We start from the raw sequence: 20,025 nt of genomic DNA, 5'->3' as shown, positions 1-20,025 counted from the left end.
CATCCAACTCTTGATTTTGGCTCAGGTCCTGGTTTCAGACTCTGGGGTCAGGCTCATGGGGTTAGGCTCTGCGCTGACAGCGTGGAGTCTGCTTGGGATTCTCTCTCTCTCCCACTCTCCCCTTCCTTCATGCATGCTCTCTCTTTCTCTCTCTCAAAATAATTTAACTTAAAAAAATAAATCAACATATTAATAGGGCTTGTGGGGTTGGGGGGGTAACTACAAGATCAACTTCAGAGATTCTGAAAGGCAACTAAAATAGGAACCATTCCTGATTTCAAGGAACAGCACAATAAAATAGAAATGATTACTTCCCTAAAATGATAATATATATATAGAAAGGCAGCTTTTGAGTTACTAGTCCATACACTTAAATATCAGAAAAAAGCCAGAAGTAGAAAAATTTAAGAGGAGGTAAAACTGTATTTCCAAATATGATTACATAATTGGAAAACTTAAAAGGTTTAAATAAGATGGAGATTTTATTTCAAAAGGTTTAAATAAATGGTAACAGAATTTAAGTAGGGTAGTAGGATATAAAATCAAAATACAAAAACTAATAGCTTTCATATATACCTTTAACAATAAAATATAATGTAGAAAAGAAGATTCTAGTCAAGGTAGTAATAAAAGGAGTAAACTGAAAATATATACATAAACTTTATGAAGAAAAACTGAAATACTCACGAAGCATTGGGGATTAGATTTTCTAAAGGACTGACATGCCCAATCACAAGATGGAGATGACTCTGCACAAGGTGAGAATGGCCCACCAAAGGTATATTAATGCTGAGAAGCTGAGCAGGTATGGATGAGAATGGCTGACAACAGGATAAATACTATCTTCAAAGTGGCCATGTATATTGAATCCTGCAGATTTTCTCAGGCCAGATAGCAACTACTCCTGTCTGCCTCCACAGCAGACAATAGACATGGGGGCTAGGGCACTAAAATGGCCCTGTTAGGAAACAAGAACTTTTAGCCTAAAAGGAGTCTCCTCAGCCAGACCGGAATGTACAGAGAGCAAACTACAGAATGACAACATAGCTCTCTATATAAAGAATGTCAAGGATCTTTTTTTTTTTTTTTTTTTTTTTACAAATAGTTTATTGTCAAATTAGTTTCCACATAATCAAGGATCTTTTTTAAAGAAGACATCAAAGAGAGATTAAAATAGCACAGAGGTGGAAGCTAAACCAAGGGATCATTCTTCCTATACTCCAACACATTCATGTTTCTTCCTATATGAAGGTAGATATACACAGAGAAAAAGCAGAAAATGAAATTCTATTATCTAAGGATCTATCTTCTAGAATAATTCATATGAAACTGTAATTGCTGATAAAACATATATATTAGAATGTAAAGCATATTCTTTTTATAGTCTTTTATTTCCCCAAAAAAGTTTTCACAGATCATTCCTAAAGTAGCCTTCTATCCTACACCATTTTCTATTCCCTTACTCTGCTTACTTTACTTTATAGTACTCTCTTATTACCTGATATTATCTTTTATTTATTTGTTTGTTTGTTTTATTTATTTTTCAGAGAGAGAGAGAGAGAGAGAGAGACAGCATGAACAGGGAAGGGTCAGAGAGGGAGACACAGAATCCAAAAATAGGCTCCAGGCTCTGAGCTAGCTGTCAGCACAGAGCCCAACACGGGGCTTGAACCCATAAACAACAACATCATGACTTAAGCCGAAATAGGACTCCCAACCGACTGAGCCACCCACCCCTTTTATTATTATCTTTTAAAGTTTATTTATTTTGAGAGAGCCTACACGTGTGTTCAAGTGGAGGAGGGGCAGAGAGAATCTCAAGCAGGCTCCATGCTGGCAGATGCGGGGCTTGAACCCATGAACTGTGAGATCATGACCTGAGGTGAAATCAAGAGTCAGACACTTAACTGACTGAGCCACCCTGCTGCCCTCTAAAACTGTATCTCCTATTTATTTATAGTTACTCTGTTTCTCTTATTACAAGGTAAATTCCATGAGGACAGGGGACTCTATTGGCTTTGTTTACCACTATATTGATAGTGTCTAGCACGGTGCCCAGCTCAGAGGTAGGCAGATAAGTCAGTCAGTCAGTCAATCTGTCTACTATTTATAAATGCAAAAGAAGAAAACAGCTGAATCAAAATATAGATAGAATGGTTGTCAATAGGGGACAAAGAGAGTACCTCTCCACCCATGCCCCCTTCCAAGAGGAGGAAAATTTGAAAGAACAGCAGCAACAACAACTAAAGAGTGGTAAATGGATAAAGAAATAGTTCTATTCATATCCCCAGCTAAGACCTTAACTTACTCCTCAGGTCTTAGGCCTCTTCGTTTCAGGCCCTAGACCTTTATTTTTTAATTTTTTAAAAGACTTTATTTTTAAGTGATCTCTACACCCAACATGGGGCTCAAACTTACAACCCCAAGATCAAGAGTCATATGCTCTACTGCCTAAGCCAGCCAGGCACCCCAGGCTTTAGACCTTTAAAGAGGACTTTCTAAACAACAGAAGTAGAGTGTGCCTCTTCCCTAACTAGTTGCATGGTTTCCTCTGGTCATGGATTCTCCCTGTTCAACTGGCAGCCACATACCTGGATATCGTCTCCTCCTTTTCCTCACAACTTTCCAGGGCTCTTTTCCTTGCTCCAACAAGGAAATCACATCTGGCTTAGAAATGAAGCATCCTGATGAGAAGAAATGAAATGTAAGGTGATACGGAAATAAAAAATAAATTCAAAATTATTTTGATTCAATTTTTGTAACTGATAAAGCCTTTAGAACAAAGAAGATAGCTAAAAAATTCATATTAAGGTTACATAATAAATAGATTCATTTATATTCATACAAGTAATCCTTCTTGAGGCAAGTGGTTGACAGCACAAACTGCCCAAGTTCAATCCTGTCTCTGCCACATCCTAATTCTAAGAATAGTAATTGTACCCTTCCTATGCAATTGTTGTGACAGTTATATTAACATATACCTACATCTAAACATCACCTAGAATATGTACTAAGCACTATGACCTTAACAATGCAAGTTTGAATTGCAACAGTCCACATATATGCGGATTTTTTTTGGTAAATATGTACTGTAAATGTATTTTCTCTTCTTTATGATTTTAACATTTTTTCTCTAGCTTACTTTATTGTAAGAATACAGTATACAATACATATAACATACAAAATATGTGTTAATCTACGGTTTATGTTATCAGTAAAACTTCTTGTCAATGATAGGCTATTTAGCAGTTAAGTTTTTGGAGAGTCAAAAGTTACATGCAGATTTTTTACTGCATAGGGGATTGGCATCCCTAACCCCTGTGCTGTTCAAGGGTCGAATGTATTTTATTAGCTATTATTTATTGTCATTGTTATTTTGCTGAGGGGAAAACAAGAAGCTTCCAGAAACAATTATTGTTATTTCTTATATTAATACAATGTTAAATGCAATGTTCTTAGATATTTAATTTTTAATCAGTAGGTAGGTAAAAGTGAGTATATTTATTAACAAAAGGAATGAGTTCTCTTGAATTGTACATAAATTCTGTTAACCCAACTTAACACCACAAATATTATCTGTTCTTTTGGTAGATAAAAACCAAGATACATGGTCTAGCTATTTTCCTTACAGGTATACCAACAAATAACACCTATAGCAATTCTGAGTTCACTTACAAAATGACATATGCTTTTTTTTTTTAAGTTTATTTATTTACTTTGAAAGAGAGAGAGAGCATGCATGCACAAGCTGGCAGGGAGCAGAGGAGAGAGAAAGAGAGAGAGGAAGAGGAAGAGAGAGAGAGAGAGAGAGAGACAGAGAGAGAGAGAGAGAGAGAGAGAGAGAGTCCCAGGCAGGCTCCACGCTGACAGCATGGGGCTTGACCTCACAAACTGTGATACCATGACTTTAGCAGAAATCAAGAGTAAGACATTTAAATGACTCAGCCACCCAGCTACTCTGGAAACCTGACTTCTTTGACACTAGTAAGGCTGTATTCAAATCTGCCCTTTTTTTATCAATAAGGAAGGCCTAAAGGCCACTTAAGAATGAGGAAGATGGCACGTTTAAAAAAAAAAAAAAATGAGGAAGATGAATATGCCTAACAGAGGTGTTCACTTCCAAACAAAGTTCGAACCATTCACCTCAGTTCAAACTGAGAACGGGGGCAGAAATTTAGATAGCTGCTTGGAAGATTATTTCTGAAATTTCCAGAGAAAAAAGCAGCAATTACAGAAAACACGTCTAAATTACTAGAGGTGGATGACCTTACCCAGTGAGACCAAGTTGCTATAATTCTCCAGCATTACATCTCTGTACAAGTCCCTCTGTTCCAGGTCCAGGTATTCCCATTCCTCCTGAGAGAAGACTATGGACACATCACTGAACATCAATGATCCCTGCAATGACAAACCATATAATACAATTGAAATTAAAGAAAAATTGTTTTACGATGGAAGAGCTACTGCAGGAAATGGACCATATGGCAAACAAAAAGGCTTGGGCTGGAAGCCTTTATATAGTGAGTTAGGAAATGAGTGTGCCTGAAACAGCATGCCTATGTGCTCTTAAAGAATCCTGTTGCTACAGGCGCAGCCTCTTGAATACTCTGGTGTATCTTGATCATCCAGACATGTCTGAGAAAGAAAAAGAAATCAGTTTTCCAATTAAATGGAAAGCCTTGTGCCTGCTACATGTCTCCTTCATAAAGTCTCAAGAAATGTAGTTCTTATACCCTTTCCCCTTACAGAAGAGATTTTTAAAGAGTTTCCTTACAATATTTCTGTTAGAAAAGGATCTGAATACAGTTAAAGAATTTCTTCCAAGGTCATCATTGAATCATATCACATCATAAGCATTTTTCCATTTATGACAGATTCTTCAATGAACTTTTAAAAAAATTGCTTGTATAACAGTCTATGTGAGGGATAGATGAGACTTAATCATTCTTCTGTTTTGATCTATACAAAATATTTAAGGTTCTCCTCAGTTGTGAAGGTCTACAACCTATTTATGTATCTGCATGATTTTCCTACTTATCATTTTTCATCTCTCACTGTATGTATTCCTTGTTCCTGACTTAGAGGATATGAATGTAGATTCTGGATACTGGTGATCCAGAACCACAAAGATGTCATTCTAGACAGGCATATCCTCTTCAACTACAAATGGAACCCTGATCCTAGCATACAACTCTTAGGGATTCCTAGAGAAAGTCCTTGATCGCTCTGTATGCAAGACCCAAATACATCTCCATCCTGTCCTAAAAGCCTCACAAAGCAAGTGATCTTACCGTATGTTGAGGCTGAGGCCAACCAATAGCAAATCTTACATACTTGGAAAACTAAATCCAGAAACGTTCAGTTTCCCCACGAGTAGTTAAATGGGCCCATCGTCTTCCATCCTCACAAGAGATGGTCAAACATCTCCCTCAACTTATTTCATTTATGCCCCACTGCAGCTCTTAGCAAAAGACTGACCACATCTATGAGATACTGGGTGATTTTTTTCAATGAATATACGAATAATGACTAAGGAAAAGAGGACTCATAGGGCAGGTGTTGTGCTAAATAGCCTCATCCCTCACTGGATTTGGAGGACTGGGAGAAGATTCCTAGATGGAACTCTGATAGGTAGGAAGTTTCAGGATAGAGAAATGTTCATAGGACATTAAGATGACAGTATTTTCAGGAGAAAGAAACAGTAACTTACATGGGCCATGGTTTAGAAACTCAAGAACTGGTCAGTCTTCCTTGGAGTTTATTTGCCTGGAGAATTTACAGAGGCCAGAGCTAGAGGGAAGAAAAGGAGGCCATGAGATGAGGCTCAGAAGTCACAAAATGGCTGGAGTCAATGTCCTTTCTCCTCCCTTGAACTACACACACACACACACACACACACACACACTGAGGGAGATTTGAGGGAGTCTGGACAAATCTAATACCGCCTTGAAAATTCCAGGGCTGATAAAGGGCCACATCATCTAAACAAGAATATCTTATAAAGCCTTGCAGGCTTGCCTGGATTCATCAAATACAAAGAGAGAAATTCCTAAGTACCAACCCTGGCAGTCATTAACCACTATCAAACTGGCAACCCTGCCAGCCTGCAAGCCTGTACAATAATTTTGAGAATCTTCTGGGCTCATCACTCTTTTCAATCAGAATCAACCACATTGCTTTCCTGCATGCCTTCATTTACCATTCTTTTTCTTACAACCTAGGCTGAAAAGGTGTGAATACATGCTCTCAACAGGTAGACAATATATAACTATTTATTAAAGATTTCTATATGATGGGTATTTTATATACATTAAGTGGATCCTCAGGATTGCTATGTAGTATAATAATGATCTATGCAATGGACCGGAATATTTACAATAAAAGTAAAGCCACTTACAGAAATTCAGTTTAGTAGCAAAGCTGAATTTGGATTCCTTGTTTTTCTAACCAGAGTCAGTTCTCAATCAACTCTAGTTCTTGCTCTGAAACCCAGAATCTCTTGTTCCAATGGGAGAAACATGAGCATGCAGGACTCATTAAAAAATAGGAATAATGGGGCACCTGGGTGGCTTGGTTGGTTAAGCATCCAGCTCTTTGTTTTGGCTCAGGTCATGATCTCACGGTTTCCTGAGTTCCAGCTCAAGTCAGTTCTGTGCTGATAGTGCAGAGCCTGCTTGGGATTCCTTCTTTCCTTCTCTCTGCCCCTCCCCCGCTCACATTTTTCCTCTCTCTCAAAATAAATAAATCAACTTAAAAAAATAGAAATAACATGTGAAACCACCAGAAGACATTGAATCTCACTTTAAGAGTATTGATGCCCCTATTAGCAAGTTTGTAAGGAAATGAATACTTTAACCTGCAGATTGTGTAAATTTAAAATTATGTCCAAGCAGCATTTACACTATGCAAATCTACTGACTCAGAATTTCTACTCTGGTGATTAAACAAAATAATTGTATATATGCACAAGATGTAAGAGTGTACTGACAGACATTATTTATAATGGGAAAAATATGGAAAGAATCTAACAATCCTTCAGTAGGAAATAGATTAAATAAATTATAAAGCACCCAGAGTGAAAAAGCTTATCACTTAAAAATTGATAATATAGACCTTTACTTGGAAAGATGAAAATATGTTTACTATATGCTGCTGAGTGAAGAATGCAGGTAACAACAGTTGTGAGTACTGTGATCCTCTTATAGCAGGGCAAAAACCATAATATTTGTGCATGTGAATGGTAATCCCTACATCTAAGCTTTTAAAAATATATAAGGACACAGAGGTGTAGCCTTCAACAAAAGAAAATAAAATGGACATTATGAATACATTAGTAAAGTATAATTAAGCATCTGACTTTTGATTTTGGGTCATGATCCAAGGATCGTGGGACCAATCCTGCCAGAATTTCTGCTGAGCATGGAGCCTGCTTAAGATTCTTTCTTTCCCTTTGCCCTCTCCCCTGCTTGTGTTCACGTGCGTGCTCTCTCTCTAAAAATAAAAAACCTGCAAAGATTGCTCATTTCCCCATTGTGATCTTAATTCTCTTCTTTTTGCTTACATTTACTTCATAATTTTGAATGGCGATATATACTCTGGAAAAATATTTTTGAAATTTTGTAAACAGGACGTTTTTCTTCAAATAGGTGAAAGAGACTCACTTCTGAAGCAGTCATCTCTTGAACTTGCAGGAAAAAAGCTACTATATATTTTTCTTCTAGCTCCCAATAGCTGACCCTACTCTATGATTTGTAAGTTTGTTCATGTATGTTGGAGTTTTGCCTAGAAAAGAATGTTAAATATCCCCCAACTAATGCATTCTTTCTATGCTGCTTCCTCTCTTAACTTCTGTACTAATGCATTTATCTTGCTTCTGAACCAGTCATTTTAGCCATGATGCCCTCCAAAGAGCTGCTGAATCTTTTGTCCTGTTGGTCTCATTTTGCATCAATATCATGAGAGTAAAAACCCTAAGGCGTAACACTTCTTACATACAATCCATTTACCTACACAGAAATCCTCTGGGTTTGGTATTTCTTGGTTACAACCTGACAGTGCTTGCTATAATCAGATAATGTCTCTTCTTCCCAGGAATTCCCAAGCTGTGCTATCTGACTTCTTCAGTGACCTTTATCGCTTTAGTCTAATTCCTATAGAGTTTTGTCTATATTGATAGATAATAACTTAAGAATCAACCCTGTCATTTTAGTCACCCTTTCCCCCCCAGAATACTAGCATAGGATCAGGCATAATGTGAGTACTTAATAAAATGTCTGATAATTCAACTAGAAATTTCATTTCTAGGAGTTTATCCTTGGAAAATTTTTATAAAAGTACACAAAGACATATATGCAAGGAAGTTCATCAAGGAATATTTTCTAACCAAAAGTCAGAATACCTAACAGTAAGACAACCAGCTAAATTAAACCAGGTTCCATAATATGATGACATATTATGCAATTATTAATAATAATGGTACTGGTTCATATTAATTCATTAAGAAAGATATTCATGATAAACTTCCAATCACAGCACGTAGACTAAAAAGAGTATCTACAATGGTGGGAGGTGACTGACTCACATATGAAGAACACAGGTTTTGTTGTCAGGATCCAGAATATGAATCTAAGGTTTGGCAGTTATCAATTGGGAGACTTCAAACATGTTAGTTTTCAGTGTCACTGTTTCCTCTTAGATAAACTGGAGAATAGTAACAGTATCTATCTTGTAAGGTTGTTGTGAAGGTGAAGTAATATAATACACATGAAGCACTTAAAATACCTTATTACAAGCAATGAATAAAATGAAAAACATTACATGTATCTTTAATAAAAGCATTTTAATTCTTTAATTTATTAAATTATCTTTAAAAATTTTATTTTTTTAATTTTTAAAATTTTATTTATTTATTTTTGAGAGAGTGATCATGAGCAAGGGAGGGGCAGAGAGAGAGGGAGACAGAGAATCCCAAACCAGCTCCGCACTGTGAGCACAGAGCCCAGTGCAGGGCTTGAACCCACGAACTCAGATCACAAACTCAGATCACAAACTCAGATCATGACCTGAGCCGAAATCAACAGTTAGATGCTTAATCAACTGAGCCACCCAGGCGGCCCTGTAAAAATTTTAATACTAGAATACCCTTTTTCTTTCTCTTATAGTGAGGTTTTCAGGACTCCTCTTTCTTACAACATTACTAAATTTTAGAACTGTTTCAGAATGTAATTCTTAATAAATAATATTAGCAAAAAAGATTCATAAAAATTAAGAAGTAGAACAAGGCCCCTTTTGCACTCTATCTAAAGAAACACCATTTGACATCATAAAACTCAAGAAATTTGATTTGATAAGGTATCATACTGAACACAATAACACATTAAAAACATTTGACCAAGTTCTTCTGTATAACATGCCAGAATTATTTATCATTACTACCACTTTCCCCTGTTTTATAAATGTCTACTTAGGGGCAACCTTGAACCACTTAAAAAAAAATCTCAATTCTGAAAAGATATCTTACTTGATATTTGTTGTTCTGGTAAATGTTTCCATAATCCTAAAAGGTGTAATGTCTTGAATGTTTTCAAATTGGAGGGGAACCATTGTACTCTCCTTTACTCTGTACAAACAGCAATATAATAAATCTTATGACTGCACTGTTTTTCTTTTCAAAGTGCTGGAGAGTCTTTATCTCCTTAAATAATCAATTTTTATGATTCTGTTTTACAAAATAAACATATGTACACAAGTGCACAGAAAAATATTTGGAAAAACAAACATAAAAGTAGTAATATTCATTAACTCTATATGATGGGACTATGAGCAATTTAAATGTTCTTCTTTATAACTTCCTTAAGTCTGTATTTTTTTCTTGTTTACAATAAACCTGCATTAATTCTATCATCAGAAACAAAAATTATTTTCAAACAAATAAAAAAGAGTTGAGGAGAGGGACTACCTTTAAGAGAAAGTAATTTATAGGCCTGTGAAGTTAGTGAATTCCTCAAAAAAAATCAGAATGGCAGAAATAAATAACACTCATCAGCTTTTTTTTTTTTTTTTTTTACTGTTCTTCACCAAAACAATGTGCTGCCTTCACCTTCTTCTGTGACTGAACACAACACAAGCAGCTTTCTTAAATTTAGTCAGAATATACCAAAGCATGGGGCGCCTGGGTGGCTTAGTCGGTTAAGCGTCCGACTTTCACTTAGGTCATGATCTCGCTGTTCGTGGGTTCGAGCCCCGCGTCGGGCTCTGTGCTGACTGCCAGCTCAGAGCCTGGAGCCTGTTTCAGTCTGTGACTCCCTCTCTCTGACCCTCCCCTGCTCATGCTGTCTCTCTCTCTCTCTCCTAGAAATAAATAAAACATTTAAAAAAAAAAAAAAAGAATATACCAAAGCAGATAGAAGAGTACTTGGTACACAATAGAGGCTTTCTCTCTGCCTTTCTCTGATGCATAAATAATGATAGTTTCACATTAGATATAATCCTTGTAAAATGTCTTACAAATCCCTTGTTTACTAAAAGGGATTAATATGTAATTAAAATTTTCCTGAGTCATCTTGTTCAAAACTATGACTACTGCTTAAACTGTATCATTTACAGGGCGCCTAGGTGGCATCCAACTCTTGATTTCAGCTCAGGTCGTGATCTCATGGCTTGGGAGTTTGAGTCCCGTGTCGGGGTCCATGGCTTGGGATTCTCTCTCTCCATTCTCTCTCTTTCAAAAATAAATAAAATTTTAAAACATTTTATCATTTTTTCCTTCTCATGATTCACATGTTTAATGACATAAAATTGCATCATGTGGATGGAGTGTGATTTATTTAACAATTTCCTATTGTTAGACACTGATTTTATTTGTTATCTCAAAGTACATTTTCAGATATTAGAGTCTTATATTCTAGGCCAGTGGATCTAAATCTTTTTAGGATCATGTTTGAAAATCATTAAATTAAGGACTTCTTCCCCATAAAAATGATGTATTAACAAATATCTATAACAACTTAAATACAACTTCAAGAGATTTCTGGTTTCCTGAAAGCTCCAAATGGATTTAAAAAAAAATTTTTTTTTAATGTTTATGTTTGAGAGACAGAGCCTGAGCAGGGGAGGGACAGAGAGAAGGAGAAACAGAATCCCAAGCAGGATCCAGGCTCTGAGCTGTCAGCACAGAGCCCAAGGGGGTTGAACTCACAAACTGACAGATCATGACCTGAGCTGAAGTTGGCCACTTAACCAACTGAGCCACTCAGCTGCCCCTTCCAAATCGATTTAAATTACCTCTGGTTAAGAATTTCTGTGCTAGACCATTTGAGCATCTCTTTTTCTTTTTTTTTCTTTTTAACTAGGAAATACACATCACAGTTAGCTTGGTATTTTCATTTTTCCTAATCTATTGGAGGTGGATGGGGAATTGCCCCAAGTCGCATTAACAAATAGCTAATGCTTATTAAATACTTATCAAGTGTCAGAAGCTGTTCTAAGAACTTTACACAAAAAGTTCATAGAAGTAATGGGAAATATCTGTCAAATGGCCACGTGCAATATAGGCACTAGGTAAGAAACCTAAGTATTAATTCAATCGACAGAATATTTAAAAAGAAGGACGCAAATGTTTCCATGTCCTAAAAAATAAAAATGCATTTCACATTGTAAGAGGAAATACCCACTCACCTTGACCTTAACTTTTTAAAATGAGCAAGAGCAATTCATTCCTTCTCCTTCTCCTCCTCAGAAATCTTAGGACAACAGGCCTTACTTGGAGCCCAGCCCAGCTAAATTCGGGCACACCATGACCCCGCCTGTCCCCACCAACCACCTACACATAAACCGAGTAAAGAGGGAGAATACTGTTGACTCTTCCTAGTATTAGAAAAAGGCCGGGGTCATGGTTGTGCGAGGAGGGAATCGGACCTCGGGGTAGTTTCCCCAAGGAAACTCGGTGGTTCAGAAACCTGCAGCTGAACCCCTCAGAGCTCTGTGTGAGTGTCCGTGCGCTTCCCAGGATGCAGTGGGGTGGGGGTACTCCCAGGAACCAGCCTGGGAGGTACGTTCTATTCTAACTTTTTTTTTTTTAATGCTTATTTATTTTTGAGAGAGGGAGAGAGCGCAGGGGCGGGGCACAGAGGGAGAAAGCAGGCTCCAGGCTCTGAGCTGTCAGCACAGAGCCCAACCCGGGGCTCCAACCCACTGAGTTGTGAGATCAACACCTGAACCGAAGTCAGACGCTCAACCGACTGAGCCACCCAGGCGCCCCTGTTCTAACATTCTTTTCCCAAGATCGGGTCTGAGGCTTTTCGCTGGCGTTCAGGTATCTGTCTGCGGGCTTTTTCTCTGCTGCTGGACGCGTGCAGCTAGAGGGCAGAAGATTCAGCTGTGACACCAGGGTCGGAGTCACACAGTCCACGGTAACGGCAACCTTCTGTCACACAAGAGGCTCTGCATCCAATTCAGTCACACACAAATGCCATCACCCACGAGTCCCGACCTCATAGCCACACACAGTTCTGATGCCACACCCGGGCCCCGTCACGCCCACAGTCACCCAGATACACAACTACACACATACTGCCGTTCTCACGCACGTTCGGGCCTGAGGTGGGCGGCTCGCCACACTCTGCGGTCCTGCAGTGCCTCCCTTCCCTCTCCTAATCTCCAGGCCAGGCAGCAACGCCTTTCCGACCCTCTGAACCAGGGCTGCTCACCTCGGGTGTCGCACCTGCCTCACGGTGATATTCAGTGTAAGCGAGGACGCGACAGAACCCGCAAGTCCACAGCCCCCAGGGCTTAACGGGCCGCGCGCGGAGGCTGCTGGGAGCCCGTCCCGTAGGCACTGAGTGCGCCGGCGCCGCCGGCCCGCGAGCGGAGCTTCACCCCGCCCGCCCGCTGCGTGAGGCGGCGATCTAGGCGGGCCGCAGCGCGGGCGGGGTTCCTGGCTCTTTGTCCCGAGAAAGTCCCGGCGGGTTCTGGAGCGGGGCGGGAGGTGCATAAATGTGACTCGATGGCGCTGTTTGTCTGTCTTTGGAAAAGTTCTGGATACGAGTTTTTCATTGGGTGTGGCTGGTTTGTGTTTGAGAGGTGCTGCTTCGAGGCACGGAATGTGGTCTGTGAAGGAGATTTTGAATGGATTGTGTGTCAGACTGTGTAGGACTGAGAATGCTGTGTTGGCCTGCGAGATAATGGATTTGACAGTTTCTGTGAACGTGTCTGTGTAATTGACTCAACATTTATGTGGCGCGGTTTTCTTTTTTTTTTTTTTTAATGTTTTTTTTGTTTTGTTTTGTTTTTTTTCTAGGAGAGAGAGAGAGAGACAGCGTGAGCAGGGGAGGGTCAGAGAGAGAGGGAGTCACAGACTGAAACAGACTCCAGGCTGTGAGCTGACAGCACAGAGCCCGACGCGGGGCTCGAACCCACGAACCACGAGATCATGACCTAAGCAAAAGTCGGACGCTTAACCGACTAAGCCACCCAGGCGCCCCTGTGGCGCGGTTTTCATAGATTTGTTTTCCGCAGGCCTTCCCTGCAGACCATGAATGGGAGTCCCTCAGTGTGCGCCTGATTGTGTGACGGGTGTGTGCGCTCCTGTTGTGTTCCTGCGGGACTGTGACGCTGTGGGATGATTGGATGTGACCGAGAACCTCACTCTCCTCAACTCTGAAATGAGAAAGGAATGTTGCATTTTCAAGGATCATCATGTTTACTGAAGCATTTAGTGAAAAAAACCTGATTTTTCTGGAAAATTATGTATTTGCATTTAATCACAGGTTTATTATGGAGAATGTAAATAAGCATAGCTTTAAAAATAAGATTTCAAAGGGAATTACTTTCCTGGAGTAGTTTATTTGCTACTTCCCCAGATATCCAGAGTAGGCTGTACCTCTTAAGGGGACTTTGTTGGGAGGATTTATCAAGGCCCAGACTAAGGAAAAATGTCTTGGGGCCCCTGAGTGGCTCAGTCAGTTAAGCATCTGACTCTTGATGTCCGCTCAGGTCATGATCTCTCTGTGAGATGGAGCCCCACATTGGGCTCTGCCCTGACAGTGCCTAGCCTGCTCGGGATTCTCTGTCTCTCCCGCGCTCTCTCTCTACCCCTCCCCTGCTCATGCAACTTGATCCCTCTTTCTCAAAAATAAATAAATGTTTAAAAAAAGAGAGAAAGAGAGAGAGAGAGAGAGAGAGAAAGAAAGAAAGAAAGAAAGAAAGAAAGAAAGAAAGAAAGAAAGAAAGAAAGAAAGAAAGAGAAAAGAAAAAACATCTTTACCTAAAAGAGAAGCACTATGGCTAGAACAGACAACCCAGGATTAGGGAGTCTAATATCTTGGGTTCTAAATCAGACACTCTTCTCTTTGCTAAAGGGAGGCAAGAAACTTAAGACTCAAAGCATTCGTTCATGCTGACATTACTAAATCAAATGTAATGTTACAAAGTTTTATTCTTACCTTTTATATTTCTTCTTTTTTTTTTCTCTCTAATAATCTTTCTCTAGAAATCCTGGTTCCTAGTAATATTAACATATTTATGTATTTGCATTAGTCTAGAATGTCCATAAAATAGTTTAAAATTGTAATGCCAATATTACTAACAATAAAGCTAGTAAATATAATTTTAGATTGTAGTTATTCTAAAGCAGGGGTTGACAAATTACAAATCTGGCCTGCCACCTGTGTGGCTAGTGAATAAAGAATAATATCTGTCTTGAAAATGGTTTTAAAAAACCAGAAGAAGAAGAATATTTTGTGAAGTGTAAAAAATCATTTCAAACTTCAGTGTCTATAAATACAGTTTTATTGGAACATAGCCATGTTCATTTATGCATTGTCTATGGCTGCATTTGAGCTACAAAAGCAGAACTGAGTAGTTATGCAGACTGAGTGGCCTGCAGAGCCTAAAATACAGTCAATTCCCATTATTCACAGTAGTTCTATAAAATTATTGCAAACACTGAATTAGCAAACCATTGCTCCTAAAGGAAATAGGGAGTTTCCTGCAAACATCAGATGACATTTTCTTCAACCAACCAATACATACCATACCTTGTTTTATGTGTTTCAACACATACATAGAAAATTTGTGCTTTCTTGTGAGCCTAGAAGACAAATCCAACTTATCTTATAAAAGAATTTTCCCACTGGGTGTTGTATGGAAACCAATTTGACAATAAATTATATTTTAAAAAAGAAAGAAATTTCCTATTTCTCTGTTCAGGAAACCAGCTGCTTGCCCCCTCCCTTAAATTTTTTTTTTTAATGTTTATTTATTTCTGAGAGAGAGAGAGGCAGTGCGATTAGGGCAGGGTCAGAGAGAGACACACACAAAATTGGAAGCAGCCTCCAGGCTCTGAGCTAGCTGTCAGCACAGAGCCCGATGCGGGGCTTGAACCCAAGAAACTGTGAGATCATGACCTGAGCCGAAGTCGGACACTTAACCAACTGAGCCACCCAGGCGCCCCTAATGTTTGTTTCTTTTTGAGACACGGAGAAAGAAACAGAGCACAAGCGGGGTAGGGGCAGAGAGAAAGGGAGACACAGAATCCGAAGCAGACTCCAGCTGTCAGCACAGAGCCCAATGTAGGGCCTCAAACCCACAAACAGTGAGATCATGACCTGAGCCCAAGTTGGATGCTTAACTGACTAAGCCACCAGCTGCTATCTGACCTATATTTCTCCTCTAATGGAGGGATACCAATATGAATAAAAAATAATTTAATTGATACTTCTGCTCCCAAAAGGACAAGCGATTTTTTCCTCTGATAAAACCACTTTCTCAGCCTAAGTACCATTCCAGGCCAAGTGATTCATAAACAAACACGTAATCTCAAACTATTCAGGAATATGAGTGCAGAGTAAAGGTCGATACTATGTATGCCACTGAGGAAGATAGAAAATTCTTTCGTTTGGGACTGGGGATTTCAGGTTGGTGGTGGTGGATTTCAGCAATTAATTTCTGAGCTAACACAGCATATTGTCCATTTAGAGCTATTTAACTCATCCTCCCTTCTTTGGGGATTCACTGGAGAGGGGTGACAACTGGCCATACTTTGTGTTCAATCACAAATATTGTTACCACTCTGCTTCCCATAGATTTTAATACTAATAGAAACAAACCACATTTCTTATCTTATAGATGAGGTTCGTGATCAAACTTCTTGGGTCCCTCCAAGAGGTCCAGGTACCCAACCATGACTGAAAGAGCCACATTCAGGAACATAATGGGGTGTGTGGTGGGTGCAATTTCTGTCTCCTTTATAGCTAAATTATCAATAGATTTTGGATGAGACATATATTAAATTTAAAAAACTTGGCTTAGGAAACCCTAAAGCAAGCCTTCAAATTCATTGTTTTTTGTTTGTTTTTATTCTCTTAGAACACTTCTGCACATTTTCTTTCTATCCTCTGTACTTAATTCTACATGGAGTGCCTCCTTTGTTAAAATTATAGTCAGCTTTGAAGAGGTACTTATGCCTTGTAACTTGGTAGACTAGAAAACACTTAAAGCCACTCAAAAGAAACTCTATAGGAATACCACATAGACAAATTTCAGAACTGTGTTATTGCTAATTTCCATCTTTCCTCCTATTACTCTTCTGTTGTAGTAATTTGGGGTTCTCCTTGGCGCAATCTATACAAATTCAGAAATTTTGAAGTGGGCATTGAAAGAAGACAACATAGAAAAGGATTTTTTTTCTTTAATATCATAATCTACATGAGGGAAAAGGGCTGAGAGCAGTTCTTTGTCATTTATTGGTTTACATTCATTGTCAAACATTTAATGTTTATGAAAGATCTATCCCGGGGCGCCTGGGTGGCGTAGTCGGTTAAGCGTCCGACTTTCGCTTGGGTCATGATCTCGCGGTTCGTGGGTTCGAGCCCCGCGTCGGGCTCTGTGCTGACTGCCAACTCAGAGCCTGGAGCCTGTTTCAATCTGTGACTCCCTCTCTCTCTGACTCTCCCCTGCTCACGCTGTCTCTCTCTCTCTCCCCTAGAAATAAATAAAAAATATTAAAAAAAATATTTAAAAAAATATTTAAAAAATTTAAAAAACAAGACAAAGATCATCAAAATCTTATTTTAGGACTTTCTAATAATACTGGTTTTAACTTGTTTACATTAAATAAACAAATACTTCTCTAAACCANTCTCTCTCTCTCTCTCCTAGAAATAAATAAAAAATATTAAAAAAAAAAAAGAAAAGAAAGAAAGATCTATCCCTATGTGCATAGGTGCTTTTTATTAATTTGGAAACACTGAAATTTTTGAATTTCCTTGAAAGAAGGAGAGACAGAGCATGAACAGGGGAGGGGCAGAGAGAGGGAGACACAGATCTGGAGCAAGCTCCAGGCTCTGAGCTGTCAGCACAGAGTCCCATATGTGGCTCAAATTCACAAACCACAAGATCATGACTTGAGCCAAAGTCAGACACTTAACCATCTGAGTCACCCAGGTGTCCTGTGTTTATTCATTTTTTATCAACTGATATAAAATTAAATGACGATTATGTACCTACCTCATAATGTTCAAAACAATTTTGTACAGCTATGTGGTTAATTGAACACACTTCTGTCTCCACCACATCTTTTTGTTTCAACTCCTGAGGAGTATCGGGGCACAGGGTTCTAAGACTTACTCTGTGGGAGTGAAGTATATATTTTTTCAAATTAAAAATAAATCAGTAAACCAAAAAGTTCGAAACAAATTACGGTATTTTATATGTAAATCAATCTTCCCGTGGATATAGGTTAAGAGAAGCTGTTTAGTTATGGCTTCTACCAAGTGGAGCAATCCCCACAAAACACAAAGTAGCCACCTAGAAGAGGCTATAGAGAAGACACCAAGGGCTTCAACAACACTTGGGACATTTACAGTTGGAAATTAAAAGACATGTTCACTCTGTGTGTTGGAAATATTTCTGTCAATGTCAAACCTTTTTGACATGGAAGTATCCACATCAGTCTGAATCCTAATACATGGTATTTATGTATGGGAAGAAATTTAGAAACAGCTCAGTGCTTATTGATTTGAAATAAACAAAAGCCATAAAAATGTGATGAATGTATTGAGGTTTTTGGCTTTCAATCAGTACTTTGTAATGTTCAAAAAACCCCCATAGGGGAATAAACCTTATGAATGCAGAGTATGAAAGAATGAAACCAACAAATATTATAATGTGGTAAATATTTCCATTGAAGATCAAATCTTTACACTCTCCAAAGCATATCCGCAAAAGAAAAGCTGTATGTTAGAAATGGGGTAAATGTATTGAGTGCAACTCAATTCTTCACAGAGTGAAGTCTGATAACTGTTATTAGTATTATAAGGGTTTCAAGCTAAGCTCTCATCACCTTTAGTCACTGAAGAGTTGACAAATGCATGACTGTCCAGAAATAGACAGGTGATTTTATTTTTTATTATTTATTTTTAGAGAGAGAGTGTGTAAGTTGGGGAGAGACGCAGAAGGAGAGAGAATCTTTAAAAACTTTTTTTAAAGTTTATTTATTTTTGAGAGAGACAGAGCATGAGCGGGAGAAGGAAGAAAGAGAGGGAGACACAGAATCCAAAGCAGGCTCCAGGCTCTGAGTTGTCAGCACAGAGCCCAATGTGGGGCTCAGACTCACAAACCATGGGATCTGGACCTAAGTCAAAACGAGACATTTAACCAACTGAGCCACCCAGCCACCCTGAGAGAGAGAGAAAGAGAAAATCTTAAGCAGGCTGTATGTGCAGAGCCTGACGTAGGGCTCAATCACACGACCTTGGGATCATGACCTTAGCCGAAATCAAGAGTTGGACACCCAACTGACTGAGCCACACAGGTGCCCCCTAGGAGATGACTTTAATATTTTACATTCATCTAGTGTCTTCACACTGGAATGACCTTACTAGTGTTAAGCTGGAGTAACATTATATTATTAGCACAGAACTAGAAGCAGCCTTGTTTGGTGACCAAGTGATGCAGCCAGTACATATCTGATTAACAGTGATGGTAACAGGCATTCTTGCCTTTGTCCTGATGTCACAGGGAAAGATTTTAACATTTCATCACTAAGTATAAAGGTTGCTTAGATACCCTTTTTCAGAAGTTCCTTTCTTTTCCTATCTTCCTGAGAGGTTTGATGATGAGTGGATACTACATTTTATCAAAGGCTTTCCTCTTTTTTTTTTTTTTTTGGCCTATTTTGAGATGATCCTGTGGTTTTAACTGATTTTCTAATATTAAATCAAATTTGCATTAAAAATTTTTTAATGCTTATTCATTATTTTGAGAGAGAGAGAGAGAGAGCTCGATCAGGGGAGGGACAGGGACAGGGAGAGAAAGAATCTTAAGCAGGCTCCACACTGTCAGCGCAGAGCTCAGTGCAGGGCTTGAACTCACAAACCGTGAGATGCTTAACCGACTGAACCACCCAGGCGCCCCCAAATATGCATTTCTGTTATAAATACCCCCAATTTGTCATGGCCCAGCTGTCTAAAGAATGCTGAATTCATCTGCTAATAATCTGGATGAGGATTTTGCATCCATCTTCATGAATAAAACTTGCCTGTAATTTTCTTTCCTCATGTTGTCCTTGGGAAATTTTGATACTAAAGTGATCATATTTTCATTAAAGAAGTCAGTTTCTGCTTTTCTAATTCTCTACGAAAATTTATGTAAGGTTGGAATTATTATTTTTACCCTGAATATTTGGTAGAACTTTCTAGTGAAATCATAAGGGACTAAAGTTCTCTTTGTGGAATGATGTTTGCTGTAGTTATTACAAACATAGTTTTTTGCCAAAAGAGTCACACTTGGTCTCCTGGCTCACAGTGCATTCAACGTAACACATGATAAATACTTCCTCGAAACTAAGGAAAAAGTCCATCTTCTACATTTCCCAGTGACTTCAGGGAACTATAATCTCTTCCTCAAGTCCAGTTGGTCTTCCATATAATTCTTATATGCAAATTCACTTTTGTATGTCCTTTGCGGATTTGATTATAAATGAATCACAATTGCAGATAGCCTGAAAAAGTGGGAAATGCCCACTGG

At 38.7% G+C, this 20,025-nt stretch overlaps 1 protein-coding gene across 2 annotated transcripts in view; it reads right to left on the bottom strand.

Annotated features, from left to right (window-relative positions):
• ZFP82 (ZFP82 zinc finger protein) overlaps nt 1-20,025 on the bottom strand; it is a 76,039-nt gene that overhangs the window by 7,142 nt on the left and 48,872 nt on the right. The window contains exons 1-4 of one of the 2 annotated variants that reach the window (XM_039249726.1): nt 12,708-12,810; nt 5,711-5,790; nt 4,272-4,398; nt 2,592-2,684 (exon numbers count right to left, since the gene is read on the bottom strand). The exons of the other annotated variant lie outside the window; for it this stretch is intronic. Coding sequence (XP_039105657.1) covers nt 2,592-2,684; nt 4,272-4,398; nt 5,711-5,719 — 229 coding nt within the window. The 5' untranslated portion in view covers nt 5,720-5,790; nt 12,708-12,810. Of the gene's footprint in view, nt 1-2,591; nt 2,685-4,271; nt 4,399-5,710; nt 5,791-12,707; nt 12,811-20,025 lie in introns of those variants that run through there. 2 annotated transcript variants of the gene reach the window in all.

Source organism: Hyaena hyaena, unplaced genomic scaffold (assembly GCF_003009895.1).
Source record: "Hyaena hyaena isolate Hyena2069 unplaced genomic scaffold, ASM300989v1 scaffold_345, whole genome shotgun sequence".
Classification (NCBI taxonomy): domain Eukaryota; kingdom Metazoa; phylum Chordata; class Mammalia; order Carnivora; family Hyaenidae; genus Hyaena; species Hyaena hyaena.
Note: the sequence above shows the minus strand (reverse complement) of the source record. Positions and strands in the feature narration are given on the sequence as shown.